Consider the following 19,144-nt stretch of genomic DNA (forward strand, 5'->3'; position numbering starts at 1 on the left):
AGAGAGGGTAGAGGCAGGGAAGTGCGTGGCCCTGACACAAGTCTTCCTATATAAATACTCCCCCCTCTCTCTCCTCTCTCTCTCTCTCTCTCTCTCTCTCTCTCTCTCTCTCTCTCTCTCTCTCTCTCTCTCTCTCTCAACGCGAAACTGGCATCAACCTGGCCTGGTGAGCTACAAGTCCCCACAACAGAAATAGTGTCTCTTTTGCACTGTATGAACGTACACAAAGAACGCATTTTTATCATCGTCGGTTTTCGAAAGTGTGACCTGACTTTTACCAATGCAAGCCAAGGGAGGTCATTCGTTCGTCCTTGAAGAGGTCAGAAGGAGATCGAAGATTATGACAAATACAGATGAATCAGTGACCACACAACTATACAAAGACACCCCAAAGAATGCTTTGAAGAGTCTTCCAAAGTTTTACAACAATAGCAGAAAGATTGGTGCAGGGCATTTGTCCACACTACAACAAATACCTTAAACAGAAAAGAGAGACTCATTCCTAATTGCTATTATTCCTAATTCACTGAATGTCTCATGACTGCCCACAACAGCTGTTTGTCAGCCTTCTCGATTGGATTGAGTTTTATGGAAAGATGTGATAGGTTTTATGGAAAGATGTTAATATTAAACACCTGACTTGAACGTGGCACGAGTTAACATTGTGAGCCTACAACAGGTAGGCACCCTATAATTAGGACCTTCGTAACGAGAGAGAGAGAGAGAGAGAGAGAGAGAGAGAGAGAGAGAGAGAGAGAGAGAGAGAGAGAGAGAGAGAGAGAGAGAGAGAGAGAGTATTTTATATCGGCATCAGCATTAATTGAAAGTGAAGATTCATAATTATCTTGTTAAATCAAATTCTTTGATGAAAAAACACACACACACACCAGGCCCAAGCGCAGAGAGAGAGAGAGAGAGAGAGAGAGAGAGAGAGAGAGAGAGAGAGAGAGAGAGAGAGAGAGAGAGAGATCAAAGCGTTATTGAAGTTCAACAATCTAGCAAAAGTTATCCTAAAGTGCTTCCCATTATCAGAAGCACAGGTTCATCTAATATAGGCAGGCCAGGCCAGGCCAGGGCAGCCAGCCAAGCGGGGATTCGGGAATGTAAGTAAGCAAGTGTATGGGGGGGAAATTACATGTAAACAACGGATTAACAAGGAATTTCTTATTTTCACAGTTTGTGACCCGAGACACTTGTGTTTGCATGGAAGGGAATATCTATACCCTTTAGCATAGATGGCATATGATGTACCTACAACCAATACAAAAAGGTTAAATCAGAGAGAGAGAGAGAGAGAGAGAGAGAGAGAGAGAGAGAGAGAGAGAGAGAGAGAGAGAGAGAGAGAGAGAGAGAGAGAGAGCATATCTTTCGTTTTAAAGAGATGAAATCAAAACAAAAGAGTAAATCAATCCTTGCATAACATTATTTCAGCTTCCATAACAAGAATTATAATCGAAATATCACAATTATGCAACCATTCGTAGCCCCTTCTACTCTGCCATAAACACTGAAGACTCCCCAATTGATACCACAAACTCCAAAAAACCCCTCCCCCCCCTGCCATCCCCACAAACCAATCACAACAGTACGGAACGATTCATTATACTGGGCACAAACAAACAAACGAATGAACCTACCAGAGGCAAGTCGCATTTCTCCCCTGGGGGACGGCTTGCCAAAATATCCAAGTGCCGCAGAGTTGGTGTACGTTCTTGGCCCGGCCTTATACCTTCTCTCTCTCTCTCTCTCTCTCTCTCTCTCTCTCTCTCTCTCTCTCTCTCTCTCTCTCTCTCTCTCTCTCTCTCTCACGGCTGGTACCTAGGCTGCTATTGGAGTACAACCACACATACATACAAGCTGCATAGAGTGAGATTCACTTACACAAACAGACAAAAACACACGCACATGCATCCTGGGCTCGTTACGTAAAAAGCAACGGTGGCACATACTACATACATACATACATACAGGCTGCATAGAGTGACATTCACCTATACAGACGCAAACATGCACACACGGCTTGTTACGTAAAGGTTAGCGAGGCACATATGTTGTTTATTTACTTCTATACACACGGTTCCGTCCAATCCTCCCACTTGGCAATACACGCGAAGACAGAACAGTTACGCGTACAATCCTACACGATCCTATCCCTCGCCCCTTTCCCATCTGATCAATACCACATCAAGAACTAAGATCATACGCGGCGGATTGGAGCGGGTGTTGGACTTTCCTGTACGGGGAATCCATACGGCTCGATATTAAATATTTGCAAAAATACGGAGTTGGGAGGGGGACCTCGACTCCCCGGGCAAGAATTCCCCGTCCTCGTGTACCGAGCACGCGTTTCATCCATCGCTGAGAATTGGCCTGTTCTGCCTCTCTCGTAACTCTGTAGGATAAGGAATTCCGTCTAGAAGAATGCCGATACATTAAATACCTGATATATATGCTTTAATAGATCCATCGCAATCTCAGACCTGGTACACTTCATATTGACTTCACAAACATAAACATCTCTTCATTCAACCTCTCACGAGCACCTTCCATCTATCAAGAACCATTTCTCTACCGTCAACAAAAACATACATAATGACCCACGAGCATGTAAGACAATGGTGAGTGAGACCTCTACCAACCAACCCCCTCTCTCCCTCCCTTTCTCCCCCCCCTCCCCCTCCCCCTCCCCAACAAAAAATGAAACTGGGTTACTGGAGTAGGAGGAAGTGGACCCGAAACTATTCCACTCGCCACTGTGGGACATCGGGACGAAATGTGTCCCCTTTGCACTGGACATCCCCTCCCTCTCTCTCTCTCTCTCTCTCTCTCTCTGCTTGCCAACACCAAAAGCCATACCAATAGCCACAGGCCCAAAAAGCCTTCCTCTTGTTTCTGCACTACAAAACCTCACTATAAATAGGACAGGAGGCTCCTTGTGTTTCTGGGCCGAGGTGGGGTTAAGTCAAGTTGCATCTGAGTGATAACTGAGTAGATATTAAATCTTGATTTTCATACTGGTTTATTTCTTATGATACATTTGGGTGATGACTGAGTGATATTAATCTTTACTTTCACATTTGTTTACTTCTTGTAATATGACATTTAAGTTCTGTGTTGGTTCTTTGATTTGCTAGTCTTTGGGATTAGAGGCTTAAATCTCCTTATACACTTAAAATTTTCAATAATAATAATAATAATAATAATAATCCCAAAGTTATCATAACAGCACGAGTGAGTCACTAAAACGATGAAGAAATCCACAATAGTGTAAATGTAAAGATGTATTAGATATATATATATATATATATATATATATATATATATATATATATATATATATATATATATATATACAAAATGTTTTGTATATATATATTTCTTATATGTTTACATTTACACCATGTGGATTTCTTCATCACCAATATAATAATAATAATAATAATAATAATAATAATCCCAAAGTTATCATAACAGCACGAGTCACTAAAACGATGAAGAAATCCACAATAGTGTAAATGTAAATGTATTAGATATATATATATATATATATATATATATATATATATATATATATATATATATATATATATATATATATACAAAATGTTTTGTATATATATATTTCTTATATGTTTACATTTACACCATGTGGATTTCTTCATCACCAATATAATAATAATAATAATAATAATAATAATAATAATAATAATAATAATAATAATAATAACAAATACAATTTAACTACACTTGCGTGAATCGTTTCATTCTTCTGTTGGTTCTCAATTACATTTAAATCATAATTACCACATTCTACCTTCGGAATAATTACTGCAACTGCCACTCCCCCTTACCTGTCCACACCTGGCCTAGAAGGCAGCATCTCAGGACATTACATCCGTACTAGATAAATATACCTGATAGCTAGCAAGGAGGATGGGATTTTGAAATTAGCACAAACGTACAGTACCCTCCGTCAAACTGACCCCATTGAGAGAGAGAGAGAGAGAGAGAGAGAGAGAGAGAGAGAGAGAGAGAGAGAGAGAGAGAGAGAGAGAGAGAGAGAGAGAGGTTGTTTACCTGCCAAAATCAGCGATTGGGGTCAAACGGTGTTCTAGTCTGGAATATGAACACTTTGAAACAGAAAGTGCTATTCGATACTTAGGTACTTAGATGACGGTAGTAGTGCAAACATCATGCGCATTAATGTTCGATGGAGCCATAGAAGAAGAAGTGATTACTGTTATAATTTCTGAGAATTGGGAAAAAGCTCCTCTTATAGAGTGGCGAGAGAATCATTTATGATTATAGAGTTTTCTTTGACAATACAGAATTCTGAGGGAACAATAAAGGATTGTGTTACCCACCCCATTAAAAGAAAACCCCATATCGGAAACATTATTGTTGTGGGATCAATCTTACGGTACGATATCAATCAACCGTTCGATCAATATCCAATGGATGACGTCACGCGGTACCCTCTACCACCCGTGAGCTTTATTGCATAATTTACAAGGTTACTGAACGAAAATCTAAAATCTATTTGAAAAACAAGCTTCTTGTAGGTTTTCCCTGATTAAATAGGGTTTTTTTTTTTTATTTTAACTGACGTTCAGAATAAATTTAGCCTGAACCTTAATTTTTGTCACCATTATTAATAATCAATGACTGTGCTCTCTCTCTCTCTCTCTCTCCCCCCTTGGCTCTCATCATCATATGATTCACTTTTAGGGCCTGAGCTGTTCGAAAATTAGGTGGAAACATTATTTTCGAAAATGGGTCTTTCCTGATTATCTCACCTACAAGAAAAAATAGGGAATTTCAATGTGGACAGAAGATACATATACGTAAATATACGAAATATTTTCCTGATTATCTCACCTACATGAAAAAATGGGGAATTTCCATGCGGACAGACGACACACATATATGTAAATATACTAAACATCTGTTCAATAAATGTTCAAGGGAAAGATGACATTATCGAATCGTCCCTGATTGGATAAATAATAACTGACATACGAGAAACACGCACACCATTACTATCAAAGAAAATTTTGACCATCCCTGCTGACGACCTGTGAACGGAATATAACTGCAATATTCTAAAATAGGAAAATACATATATAAAAAATAAGAATAATGACGTCTGCAGGTTTCCAGCAAACCAACCGTACTCGCTGGCGACACCGCGTGCAGACAACTGCTGCTTTGCGTGTTTTTCCAATCCGACTGCTTTTGCTAATCGATCAATCATCTGTCGCGGTTACGCTATTATTAGACTTCCGCTGGCGATGCAGCGTGGAAGAGCAAGGGGGAGGTAATTTTAAAAGTAATTTTATGTCAGGGAGGCCGAACTCAATCAGCTGACGCGTGGGAGGTGGGCGAGTCACAGCAACGAGGCATTAATATTTATGCTATGCAGAAAAAAATGGCAAGAATTCCCATTGACTGAGGATTTATGGGGTGTAAATTTTCAGCCTCAATGCCCATGGAATAAAACGCTCGTACGTGAAATAGGTGGAGAGAGAGAGAGAGAGAGAGAGAGAAGGGGAATATGATTACCAAGCAAATCAAGACAGAGAGAGAGAGAGAGAGAGAGAGAGAGAGAGAGAGAGAGAGAGAGAGAGTAAAAATATCAACAAAATATCATTCAAGTTGACGAAAGCGAAAAAAACACAAAAATTAACTGGGGAAAAAATTCAGTAAAATAAAGCTGATAGTGGAACCAAATACAAATAAAAATAAAATATGATTCAAGCCGACAAAAAAAGGCTAGAAAAAATCAGTAAAAAAATTTGAAATTGAAACCAAAAGACACTTGAAAAAAAAAAAATGCCACTTACTTCTGTAAATCTCGACACTTGACGACTTTGCCGAAGGTACCCTCTCCGAGTGTAGTAATGATCTTATCTGAAAGAGACCAAGGAATTGGAGGTCAGTCTAGGTCACTCGGGCATGGGGGTGCCCACCGCTTCTCGAGTAATAATAATAGTAATAGTAATAATAATATTAATAATAATAATCCCTTTGGTCAACAAACGAAAAAAAAGTGTGTGCTAAGATTTTGGAAAAAAAAAAAAATTGCGGTGGGCTGGGTCATAAAAAAAAATATTCATTTCTTTGAATTTTTTGTTTTTTCTTTTTTTTTTTTTATTTTGAAACTGAGGAAATCTGAAAATAGTAAGACTCGAATGATGATGATAAAGAAAGCAAACAATTAAAAAAGAGTGATAATTGTAATATTTCCTTTCTTTTTCAAGATTATTCTCTATTTTCCACATCCCCCTTTTTTTCTTCTATATATATTTTTTCCAACCCCTTCCATCTGGTCTCAAAAAAATCTTTTCTTTTCGGTGAAAAGTTAATATTGAGAACGAAGGTGTAAATATATATACCTATATATAGGAGTTATCTACAAGTAATAATGATAATCATAATACCAACAACAATAATAATTATCATATTATTACTATAAAGGGACCTGTCTTGTCTGCACAATGTATAATATATATAATGAGAGTAAATAAAAAAGCAGGTAAAATGAGTGGGTTTAAGGTTAAAAAAAAAAATGTATTTTTGACAAATGTCGAAATTTCTAAGACTGGAAAGTGAACCCTACTTCTCATTTAAGGATAAATTTCTCAACTAAGATTATCTTTTGAATCTGGTGTTCTTAGCTAGGTGACCGTTGTAATAGTAATAGCAGTAGAAATAGTAGTTTTTTAAAAGAGTACAGAGAAGGGAGAAGAAGAAGAGGAGGAAGAGGAAGAGGAATGAATGGTGGTAGCAATGACAGTAGATCATAATCTTCAAAGAAACTCAAAATATAAGAGAGGTTTATCTAATAGATTTGGGGGGGGGGGAGAATTTGAACCAAAAGAGGGGAAATGGTCAGAATGACGGTAAGAACTCAAAACAACTGATAATAAGAAGAGGAGGGAGACGGGATAAGATAGAAGAAGCGAACTAACGGGAAGGAAGGAAGCAGGAGGAGGTGTTACTAGTAGGAGGAAACAGGAGGAGGAGGAAGGAAGGCAGGAAGGTAGAAGGAGTGAAATTAAAAAAAAAAAAAAAGGAAAAGTATAAATACAGGGAGTATTATTCACGAACATCTATCTTGCAGGACGTCTCCATTGCGGTAAATAAGATGTCCATCTTCATCATCTTCCACTGAAGTTGCCCGCGAACTCTGCAATCGCAAGCCATCCCGCCCAGGTCACACCCATCATCATCATCATCATCATCAACATCATCATCATCATCATCATCAAAACATCACCACCACCAACACCATCAAATCAACATCATCATCATCATCATCATCAGCAGCAGCCGCAGCACCACCGTCAAATCGTCACCATCACCGTCCATCATCGTCACCGCCATCGTCAGTGTCGTCGTCACCACCATCGCCATCGACCAGCATCGGCGGTGGCGGCATCGGGATGGTCATACGGCATCGATGCCGGCCGCCCGTGCGCCCACAACCACCCACCACCAAAGAACCAGATGTCACCGTCGCCGGCAGGAGGGTTTTGGGAGATGCGGGCGTAGCCCGACATATACCCACACGCCCACAGCGACCGACGACGACGACGTCGGGGGTATATTGGTGGTGATTTCGTGGGCGTCGACGGGGCACGGGGCATCGCCAGCGGGAACGGCAGCAGCAGGAGGCGTAGACGAAGGCGGTAGACGGGGGATGGCGAAGAAGAGGAAGGAGAAGCGGAGGCGGAGGCGTAGGCGTCGTGGGGGCGTGTGTTCACAGATGGGCGGGGGCGGGGCACCACCGCAGGGCAACAGGCCACCAACAAGACAGATAAAGAGGGGAAAGGCAAAAATGGTGGCCACGATCAAAGGGGAAAAGCCACGGTGGCCACAACACCATGGCAGGATATACATTGAGGGCATCAAAATTAGAATGCTCTGGACCACCGGCCTCAGTTTCTTATCAATGTCATTCAAGGGCAAAATATCAATCAATATCAATCAATCAACTCATGACATTTACGTAATTTATATATATAATTTGTATATATAAAATATGACAAGCAAATTCATCAAAAGCAATCACTGGCATTTTACTTTAGAAAGCTAAAATTTTAAGTCATGAAAATCTTACCAATACTGTTACTGCAGAGAGACTTGGAAATAAATATTGACCAAAAGAAATACCTTAACATATATAAACATAAATGAAATATGCAGAGTCAAGGGGTAAAAATATAATATCACACAATGTATCACACACGCGTACATTCATACTACTTTTTATCACACTTAAGCTTAACAAGCAAAATAAGAATAAAAGAAAAAAAACTAGCACGCTACAACATTGCAAACAGACTTCCGACACCGTTTGGACTCGCCACAGGAAAAGAATAAAACTTTAACACTTAAAACTACCATGCGAGATATTTTCTTTCTTAGACAAATAAAGATAACATAATATATATAAAAATATAAAAGAGAAAGTTCGTACTTCCAACTGACAGACATACAGAACTATCGGATACTCAACAACAACAAAATGTGACACTTCTACAGCGGTCTACAAGCAACGATATGGTGAAATATTGTTCCACAACACTTCTACGATTCTCAACCATGATGGTGAATTATGACTGCATGCAGAGAGAGAGCGAGAGAGAGAGAGAGAGAGAGAGAGAAATATCTCGTCCCCGACAGAGATGTAAAAATGTCGATAATGATTTCACAAGATGTGAATGCCACTTTTGAGAGAGAGAGAGAGAGAGAGAGAGAGAGAGAGAGAGAGAGAGAGAGAGAGAGAGAGAGAGAGAATTAGTCATGATACAGATGTAGGTTTTAATTACCTAATTTTGCCAGCACGTGTTGTAGAGCTGGTGAGGGAGAGAGGTAGAGGGGGTGGTTAGTCAGGGCAGCTGTGATGTCATTTATGATAGTGGTATTATCAGCAGTGGTAGTAGTAATGGTAGTAATAGTAGCACCAGCAGCAGCAGTAGCAGCAGCAGTAGTTGTACCAGGGGGGAGGGGGGAGAGAGAGTACAGTAGTCAACCCCCTCCCCTCCTACCTACATCACTACTCACACTACTATAACTGTAGTTCAGGGTAGAGGAGAACTGGGGTCTGATATGATGGGATCGCTTTGTGCCCACCTCCTGGATTCCTAGTAGATCCAAAACGCCGGCTCCCCCTCCTCCTCCTCCTCCTCCCCCTCCTACTCCACCTCCTCCAACGGCTCCGCCCTTCTTGTAAGACGGCCCGGAAACCGTCGTGGTCGAGGACGAGGACACGCCGGAATTCGTGAGAGTGGAGGAGGACGTGTTGCCCTTCCCGCCGCTCTTGCTCGAGGACGACGCCGTCAGCCCCTCCACGACTTTGGATTTAAACTTGAGTAAGGCGTATGAGGCGTCCTGTTCGGCCTTAGACTTAGTATGACTGTTAGACAGAGCTGAAGAGGCGGAGGATGTGGTGGTCGAGGAGGTGGTTTTGGGTTTCACAGACACGGAAATAGACAGCGGCTGTTGCTGGTCCATGGGGGACTTGGGCGTGAGAGCGGGGACGTACCCGATGTGTTTGTCTAGTTCGTTTTTGTAGGGGGGCAGGTGGGTCGTGTCGGGGTGGTTCATCATCAGCGCCGAGGAATGGGTCGGTTTGAATGTTGTGAATGTGTATTCGTGTTCGGGTTCTAAGTAGCTGGTCACTTTGATGGTGGGCGTCGTGGGGGCGGTGCGCGTTCCGATGCCGTACATGTCGTTCGGGGTGCTCACGAGAGACGACCCCAAGTACCGGTCGCTGTGGCTCCCGAAGCCCTTCAGGGAATCGCTCGGAGAGTCCAATAAGTCTAAGTTGTGGGTTTTGATGAGGGCCAGGGAAGTGGGCTTCGCAGGCTTGCTGTAGGAGGAGGTCCTCGGGGGCTTCTCCCTGACGGCGGCTTTCTCGAACACTATCGGGGGGTCGTACAACACGAACTTCTCCGAGTCGGGGGTGCTGTTCTTCGAAATGTCCGAGCCCCTGGCAGATCCTCCGGTTTTGCCCAGGGACGACAGGACGTCGCTGGTGGAGGCGCTGCCGTACAGGAGTTTCCTGGGGGGTCCCTGGCTCCCTTCTTCCTCAGGGATATACGAACAGAACTCCGTCACTTTGGCAGCCATTTCCTTGACCTGGTCGAAGCGCCGAGTCGAGTGGCTGCCCAGGTAACTGATGCCGCTGCCGCCGCTGTCATGATCGCCGGAGGCCCCGCCGGCGGGTTCCTTCACCCTCTTGAGGAATTTCCGATTGTGCGTGCTGCCAATGTTATGCAAGACGTTGAGAGGCAGCGAATACATGCTAATGAGCTGCGCCCTCTCCTTCCGACGGGCGGCGTCGTCGTTGACGCTATCGGGCGTCGCCGACGAGGTGGTGCTGCCCGTTTCGGTGTCGAGGGTGGATGTCGAGAGGCCGGAATACCTGTTCATGATGGAGGCCGTGGTCTCTCGCTCCTCGTTCGATTCGGGAACGGTGACGGGGCGGTTCGCCCTCTGCCTCGCACTGCCACTGATGAGGGCGCCGTCACCGTGACGCCTTCGTAACTGCGGGCTAAGATTGCCCAGTCGACTGTAGCTGCTGCTGGAGCCTTCCAGGCATCTTTCCATGATATTAGGGGACAAGGAGCCATACTGCGACCAGTAATCCAGCTTCTTCGAGCTGACATTCTTCCTCAGGACACTAAGTTCATCTCCAGACTCGTCCTCCTCGTCGCAACCCGTAGCTGCGAGGTGGTTGTGCTTCAGGAAACGACTGGGCTTGTATCGCGAGCCGATCTTGTCGTAGTTGGTCGTCGAGGTCGCAGGCGAGGTGTAAGCCCCTCGGAGGCCGTAGCTATCAGTGCATCCCAGATCCGAGGAGGTCCTGTTGTAGGTAGGACGAGAGGAGCCGCCCCCATACCTCGACCGGACGGAAGGGACGTCGTAGTCGGACTTGAAAGTCGAAAAGGAGGAGAAGGAAGCGGAAGTGGTCAGGGGGTTCCTGAAGTTTCCAGACCCATACCCCGATCCGTACCCGGAGGAATATCCGTAACCGGAGGACGCGGAGGAGGATGAGGAAGAGCCCCCTGACCCGTAGGTCGAAGACGACGACAGGGTGGAGGAGGAAGCACCAGCGGGCTTGTACTGGGAGGCGGCGGGCTCGAACTTCGACGTCTTACATCTCGAATCACCCAAGGACTTGGAGTCGTAGGACGTACTCGAGGGCAGGTCGTCGTACTTGCTGTATTTCAGCAGCATGGGATACTGGTAGCTGGAAGCAGCAGCCCTAGAGGCGGCCGCAGACGAAGACGAGGAAGAATGCCCGGTGCCCAGAGAGGAGGCTAAGTTGTTCGAGGCGTCGTGGAGGGGCACTCGGTCATCCCCAGACTGCGAGACGGCTCGGACCCGCGAGGCGAATTTGTTGAAGAGGCTGGAGCACTTGTTGAGGATGTCGCCCCCGGAGTCTTGCAAGATGCTGGAATAGGAGGTAGTGGCACTCCTGCCGTACTGCCGACGAGTGCGCCCGCTCATTCTGGCGACGGCCACGACCCACGCCCCTCCTCCTCCTCCTCCCCGCCCAATACCCACCTCCTCCGCCACCACCACCACCACCTCCTCCTCCTCCTCCCCCTCCTCCTCCTCCAGCGTCTCCGCCGCCACCCCACAAAACCCTACACTCGCATACCAGAGTTTGTTTCGACTTATACAACCATTTACAGGGACATTTTTGACACACGGGTGGCACCTCTCCAACTGTGGCCTTTGTCTGTCAAGGCCCCGATCGCTCTATCATTTGTTTTCGGTTAATAAGGGCCAGAGAGACGCGGCCGCCGTCCCTCTAGGTCGCCATTCGCTGCACTGAGACTGCGCACAACACCACCACCACCACCACCGCCGCCACCACCACAGGTGTCCTGGCAGGACGAGAGGCCTCAGGAATGGGGCGAGGAACCACGTCCAGCCTTCACGGGTCAGCAGCAGCAGAAGAGGAGTGGTCGTAGTCGTGTTCTCGAATCGCTGCAGTAGGGGGAGAGCTCTACAGACGAAGGCACCGACGGGGGAGTTACAACACGCCTGAATACGCAAGAGTCCTCCCTTTCCCTAAGGGCACCTGGCGAGAGCCAAGGGCAGCAGATATCGTCGTCGAGAGCAGCAGCAGGTAAGCGAGTGAACAGATTGTAACTGAGGCACCACGCGCCCTAACGGCAGCTACAACACAACCCACACCAAGCCCCCAGGAGATATAAATACCCCAGCGGGCACCAGGCACCACCACCGGCGCACGGCACCACCAACAACATGAAGAAAGATGGTGGTGGCGGTGGCTGGTTGGTTGCTACTGATGGTGTCGAGCTGATAAAAAGGTGGTGGGGCTTCTAGTGCTGACACTATCACTATCACTATTCTATCACTACCACGACAGTTACGGATGGGAACGGACCTCAAATGCATTTGCAATATCTACAGCCGAATGACGTGTGCACATCTAACTCCTTTACGCATGCGTGTGTTGCACACTGCGATACAAATTCACTAACTATAGCATTCGAATGTGTTTACGTGAATCAACTGAAAAAAAACATACTGAGACGTAAATAAAAGCTATGAAAAGCCCACTGGCACCACGACAGCTACAGTTACTACGACGACCACTATAACAATTACAATAAAAGCCATAAATGAACCGATTTATTACGAGCAAAGCACTAGACATACTAACGTCTGGATCAAGATGAACATTAGCAATTTGCATTACACGAGAGAAAACACTCACTAATTCTACAGACAAAACGCGTGGCACTAAAACGACGTCGAAACACGCAAATGAAAAGAACTAACTACAACAGCATTCGAACGTTAACAAGAACGATCTAAGCCATCTAAGTCAAGACGGAGGAGCGAATACAGACAAATTCCATCGAAAAGGCCAACGATCTACGACGTCAACTCTAAAACCAGCCATCATACAACTCTGTCTGCTTTAGGCCAAAACACAACACACTCGCGATGCTAAATCTGCCTACGCTATAGGTGTCTACTACTGCAGTGTAAAAGCGTGTACATTTGGAATAAGGGGAGAGAGAGAGAGAGACACAACACAAAACTACGTAGGACACATGCCAGTTCACAAAGAACATCTAAAACGGACACACACACACACACGAAGGTGATAAAAGTTAGGGTCTAATTCCGCCTTACCTGATCCCAACACCGAATACTCGTTTAAAACGCGTATTCTTCAGGTGTTGGGTAGTTTTAGACAAAAGACAATTCAACAGGGAATGCTAGGTCAGTTACACACAAAGGATTGAAGTATATGGATATATGGAAAAACAAAAAATTACAAAATGGACCAGCAAAGGATGGCTACACAAACAAAACTACTACAAAAAAGTAATCAAAATATATCAGTTATGGAAAAAAAATTATAAAATTAATCAAAATGTATCAGCTATGAAAAAACCTTTAAGACAAAATACCAAAACTGGAAAAAGATTCTAAAGGCATTAGTTGAAAATGTAAAAGAGTGAGGAAATCGTTAGTAATATATATACAATTCCTTCTCTCGCAGACTGGCTTGATATACATACCTTAACACTAAAACACACTCACAAACACACACACACGCAGTTACACATACACAATGTGACAGCTCAACATCTCGACATCAACATAATTCACCCGACAGCAAATCTTACAAAGCCTCCAGGACTACAAAAAAAAAAAAAAAAAAAAAAAAAAAAAAAAAAAACTACAGCAATTCATCAGTACAAAATAAAATATAAAAAAACTAGAGCAATTCATCAGTAGAAAATAAAATCTATCATAAATTTTAATTTGTACTTACAAACAGATATAAATAAATAGCAAGATTTCCCATCCAGGTTTTAATGAAACCTATTCAGTCACGTCATAACCCATTCACAAAAAAAAAGAAGAAATGCCTTAATTTGCAACAAACAATAAGGAGTGATCAATGTAATTATTAAAAGAGTATTAACCCCCTTTTTCATTTCAAAATTACTCTTAGGTCAATTTCCCTCTCTTGTATTGCGATATAAAGTCAAGTAAAGTTAAATTTAGCCCCTTTTAACTGTATAAAGTTCCAACAAGCAATTAAGTCAACCTTTCAACCCAATTCGAGTGTTTTAATGAATTTCTACTGCCTGTATTCACCGGTATAATTCCCCATTCAGCTGCCGACGGAGGAGTGAGTAAATTCTCGTTATCAATTCTAATAAAAGCGCTCTGATGGATTAAAGAAAAAAAATTTATTTTCTTTGAATAAAAAATTTGACGTTAAAAAATTATTTTTTTTATAAAAAAAATTGTGACGCTAAAGAAAAATATTTTTTCTTTGAATAAAAAAATTTTAACGTTAAAAAAAAAAATTTTTCTTTGAATAAAAAAATTGTGACGCTTAAGAAAAATAATTTTTTTTTAATAAAAAAAATTGTGATGTTGAAGAAAAATCATTTTTTTCTTTAAATAATAAAATTGTGACGCTAAAGAAAAAGATTTTTTTCTTTGAATAAAAAAATTGTGACGTTAAAGAACATAATTTTTTTTTTGAATAAAAAAATTGTGACGTTAAAGAACATAATTTTTTTTCTTTGAATAAAAAAATTGTGACGTTAAAGAACAATAATTTTTTTCTTTGAATAAAAAAAATTGTGATGCTTAAGAAAAATGATTTTTTCTTTATGAATAAAAAACTGTGACATCGAAGAAAAATAATTTATTTCTTAAAAAAAATTGTGATGCTAAAGAAAAATAATTTTTTTCTTTGAATAAAAAAATTGACCTAAAGAAAAATAATTTATAATTTTTTTCTTTCTGAATAAAAAAAAATTGACAGAAAAATAATTTGGTTCTTTATAAAAAAATTATGATACTAAAGAAAAATAACTTGTTTCTTTACGAATAAAAAAATTTTGAGCAAAAGAAAAATAATTTTTCCTTTAAATAAAACAAATTGTGACACTAAAGAAAAATCATCTTTCATTTACAAATAAAAGAAATTGTGACGCTAAAGAAAAATAATCTGTTTATTTACAAATACAGTCTAATTCAGTTCTCTTATAAAATAAAAGATGAAAACAGTCTTCAATTTTCACTTTTAAATTGTCACTTTAATTTTAGCGTAAATAAAAAAAAATGAAAAAACATGGCTTTTCAATCGTATTTTTTTTCACAAAAGCCAGTCACCTGGAGAGAGAGAGAGAGAGAGAGAGAGAGAGAGAGAGAGAGAGAGAGAGAGAGAGAGAGAGAGAGAAAGCACCTCGGGAAATGCCAGTGCTTAAATCTTTTCAAATAGTTTTATTTTTTAAACTCGCTGGGGGAAAGTAATACTTTAATTAAAACCTTAAATTCCTGCGCAAAGACCGCGCGCAAGAGCGCAGTTTCATTAAAATGAACTGTTTCAGTATTCTAAAGTGTAATATTTGTTCTCCGTGTTATTTGCCTCCCCGAGAACTCGACCATGGTTCAAAATGCATTTATTTACGAGAGAGAGAGAGAGAGAGAGAGAGAGAGAGAGAGAGAGAGAGAGAGAGAGAGAGAGAGAGAGAGAGAGAGATACGAAGCCCTGTTGACACACTTCTATTTACAAAGCACATTCCACTCACTACACACACAACATTTCCTGAACGAATCTGCGTGAGAAAAGGACGAACAAATAATGCAAGAACATCATCATTTCCAATATCTATTACTTTTTTTTTAGTTTTCTGTAAAGGAAAACTATTGTGCCGACTTTGTCTGTCCGTCCGCACTTTTTCTGTCCGCCCTCAAATCTTAAAAACTACCGAGGCTAGAGGGCTGCAAGTTGGTATGTTGATCATCCACCCTCCAATCATCAAACATACCAAATTACAGGACTCTAGCCTCAGTATTTTTTTTATTTTATTTAAGGTTAAATTTAGCCATAACCGTACTTCTGGCAACGATATATGATAGGCCACCACCGGGCTTTGGTTAAAGTTTCATGGGCCGCTTCTCATACAGCACTATAACGAGGCCACCGAAAGACAGATCTATTATCGGTGGCCTTGATTACACGCTGTAGCGGCTGTACGGAAAACTCGATTGCGCTGAAGAAACTTCGGCGAATTTTTTACCTTTTTTTTACACGAATGACGAAACACATCACGACAAACTCAAGAGGCCAACGAGAACAAGTTTCGTCGCTTGTGTGCCATCAATACCCATCAATACACAGCCTCACATTAGACTCCGAGAGTTACTGGAGTCTAACGCTGAGAAAAAGCCACGGTATAACTTGATATTTTTAAATAACATAAGCCACACAAAGAATTTCTCATAACGAAAAGATAAACGAGGTTTAATTTCACTCATCTCCGAGGAAAGGTTAGAGTTGACCTACACCATAAGAACAACGAACTGAGATGGAGCGAATGAGTCTTGAAATAAATAAGATTAATATTTTCCTATTAAATTACCGAGAAAAACATGATGCCATCGACCAATGATTTATAGCCGCTGGGACGTTTTTTGTGCTTGAATTAAGAAAAGAAAAATATTCCAAGTAAAATACTGTCAAAAACATGTTGCCATCGACCAATGATTATAGAACTGCGACGCTAGTTTATGCAAACAGATCGATCAATCGATCTGTAGGTCTCAGGTCTTCAGTTGAAAAAAAAAAAAAAAACTAATTCTACATAGAACTTATCAGCTTAAACTAGCGACCTCACAGGTGACTGAGATCTCAAGGAAGAGAGTGCCTAGATAAAAATAAAAATGGCTACAAAAAAAACGACATATTGGAATGGCTCCGCTTGGGAGCCATAAATATGGCGCCAGTGATTAAAAGGAAAAAAGAAAAAAAAATAGGCTCAGATCCGCAGCCAGGCATACCTGTGTGATACGCACACACACACGTACACTCAACCACAAATATTCACGGCATTGACGCATTCACAAATACTTCCTTTTGAAAAAAGATTGAAGGGGCCATTAGGTTTGCATCCGAGAGAGAGAGAGAGAGAGAGAGAGAGAGAGAGAGAGAGAGAGAGAGAGAGAGAGAGAGAGAGACATTCTCGATCATAGATAGCGGAGGAATACTGGCAAGGAGCTAGGTTCCAGTGCGCCTCATGTAGATGGTAACCTCTAGAGAGAGAGAGAGAGAGAGAGAGAGAGAGAGAGAGAGAGAAGAGAGAGAGAGATGTGTGGACACAACAGTCGTACAAAACATACATACATAAGAGGTCATGTGCTGGAAATGCATTCATGTACGCAATCACAACCACACACAAATATATCTAACCGAACAGTTTCCCGTGAGAAAAAAAAAAAAAAAAACGTAAAACTGCGTCTCAAGTCAATGTATTTTACGCCACAGTCTGGATAAAATGGCTGCAGGCACTAATCCCCTGTTATTCTACTTCGTCGCATAACAAATCGATGCGTAGTTTTCGAGGGATTTGTATAGTTTTCAGGAACGGCAGGCCGTTAGCTTTTGCGTAAGTGTTCATTTGACCGACTTTGAAATAAAAAAAAAGTACAAAAAACTATTAAATGGATGCAGTTGTTCCCATAACCACAAAATCAGCGAATCGTCCTCTATACATCAAAATTTCATATTTTATTTTCTATATTCTCAAGGTTTGTTTACGCCAGACGGGCGTTAAGAAATGGAACTGCTTAAAAAGACTGAATATATATATATATATATATATATATATATATATATATATATATATATATATATATATATATATATATATATATATATATATATAGATAAAATCCACGAATAAAACGAAACACTCCAGTGTTTCAGTTTCCTTGACTGAATATACTGTATATATATATATATATATATATATATATATATATATATATATATATATATATATATATATATATATATATATATATATATATATATAAAATCCACAGATAAAACGGAAACACTCCAGTGTTTCCGTTTCCTTCCAGATTTTATCTATTTATATATTCATCACGTTCCATATTTTCGTGATTCAGTTATACTATATATATGTATGTGTGTATATATATATATATAATAATGTATGAATAAAAGTTAAACCCAAGTGTTAACTTATATTCAGGTTATTCATTCCAAACAGATCACTGTTGAGGAGAGAGAGAGAGAGAGAGAGAGAGAGAGAGAGAGAGAGAGAGAGAGAGAGAGAGAGAGAGAGAGAGAGAGAGAGTATTCAGGAAATACGAAAATAGCGAAAATACAAAATAACTCTTGACATTTCTGTGTCATCGTATCGAGGACGAATGTTAGCTTCATTAGGACCCCCAAAAATCAGCGCTACTACGCACGCGCAAGCACACGATACCATCTCAAGCGAATTACCAACGCTTCTGGGACAGAACGGAACCAGGAGATTAAGTAATTGCCGTCTGAAAGGCGGAAATTCAAAGGATAAAGATCGAATTACTTCTTTCATTACCTGCACGTTTTAAATTCATTTTTAAAATGGGGAGACGAACGACTCCAGGAAAAATATGATAAAAGATCTTGACAGATAACAAAATTCGCCCTAATTGCTCTACACGGAATCAAGAGATTACGTAACTGCCGTCAAAGGATAATGATCTAATTACTTTCTAATATGCGTACGATTTGAATTAATTTTCTGTATGAAGAGACGAATGTCTCCCGGAAAAATATAGTAAAGATATTAACAAATAATAAAACCTAATTTCTCTACTCTAAATATTATAGTAAAGATATTAACAAATAATAATATAAAACCCTGATTTCTCCCTAAATATTAATGATCAAATCACTGCTTCCGTTACGGCCACCTTTTGAATTCATTTTTAACACGACAAGAGACTTACTGTTCCAAGAACAATATGATGAAGATCTCAACAAATCATAATATACGCCAAAAATTACGCCAATATAAATATTATACGGTAAAAGGACACAGCTTTCAAAATGCCTGTATTTGCAAGACCGCCGTGAGATCAAGGATGAATAATAATTCCTAGATTCTCAAGTTTATGGACGGCTTTGGGATCTGGAGGGCTGCCAGGGAGACCACGGCCAGAGAGAGAGAGAGAGAGAGAGAGAGAGAGAGAGAGAGAGAGAGAGAGAGCGAGATCCGACAAAAGAATACATAAAATGAAAACAGAGAGAGGGCGAATA

At 41.2% G+C, this 19,144-nt stretch overlaps 1 protein-coding gene across 7 annotated transcripts in view; it reads right to left on the bottom strand.

The window, feature by feature from the left end:
• The window catches only part of LOC136846774 (probable serine/threonine-protein kinase dyrk2), a 64,254-nt gene that overhangs the window by 18,053 nt on the left and 27,057 nt on the right, over nt 1-19,144 (bottom strand). For 3 of the 7 annotated variants that reach the window (XM_067118006.1, XM_067118005.1, XM_067118008.1), the window contains exons 1-3: nt 9,139-13,729; nt 7,111-7,189; nt 5,844-5,910 (exon numbers count right to left, since the gene is read on the bottom strand). In XM_067118006.1, coding sequence (XP_066974107.1) covers nt 5,844-5,910; nt 7,111-7,189; nt 9,139-11,520 — 2,528 coding nt within the window. In that variant the 5' untranslated portion in view covers nt 11,521-13,729. Of the gene's footprint in view, nt 1-5,843; nt 5,911-7,110; nt 7,190-9,069; nt 13,730-19,144 lie in introns of those variants that run through there. The other 4 variants (XM_067118003.1, XM_067118004.1, XM_067118009.1 and 1 more) reach the window with 2 other exon arrangements.

This window comes from Macrobrachium rosenbergii, chromosome 15, assembly GCF_040412425.1.
Source record: "Macrobrachium rosenbergii isolate ZJJX-2024 chromosome 15, ASM4041242v1, whole genome shotgun sequence".
Lineage (NCBI taxonomy): Eukaryota > Metazoa > Arthropoda > Malacostraca > Decapoda > Palaemonidae > Macrobrachium > Macrobrachium rosenbergii.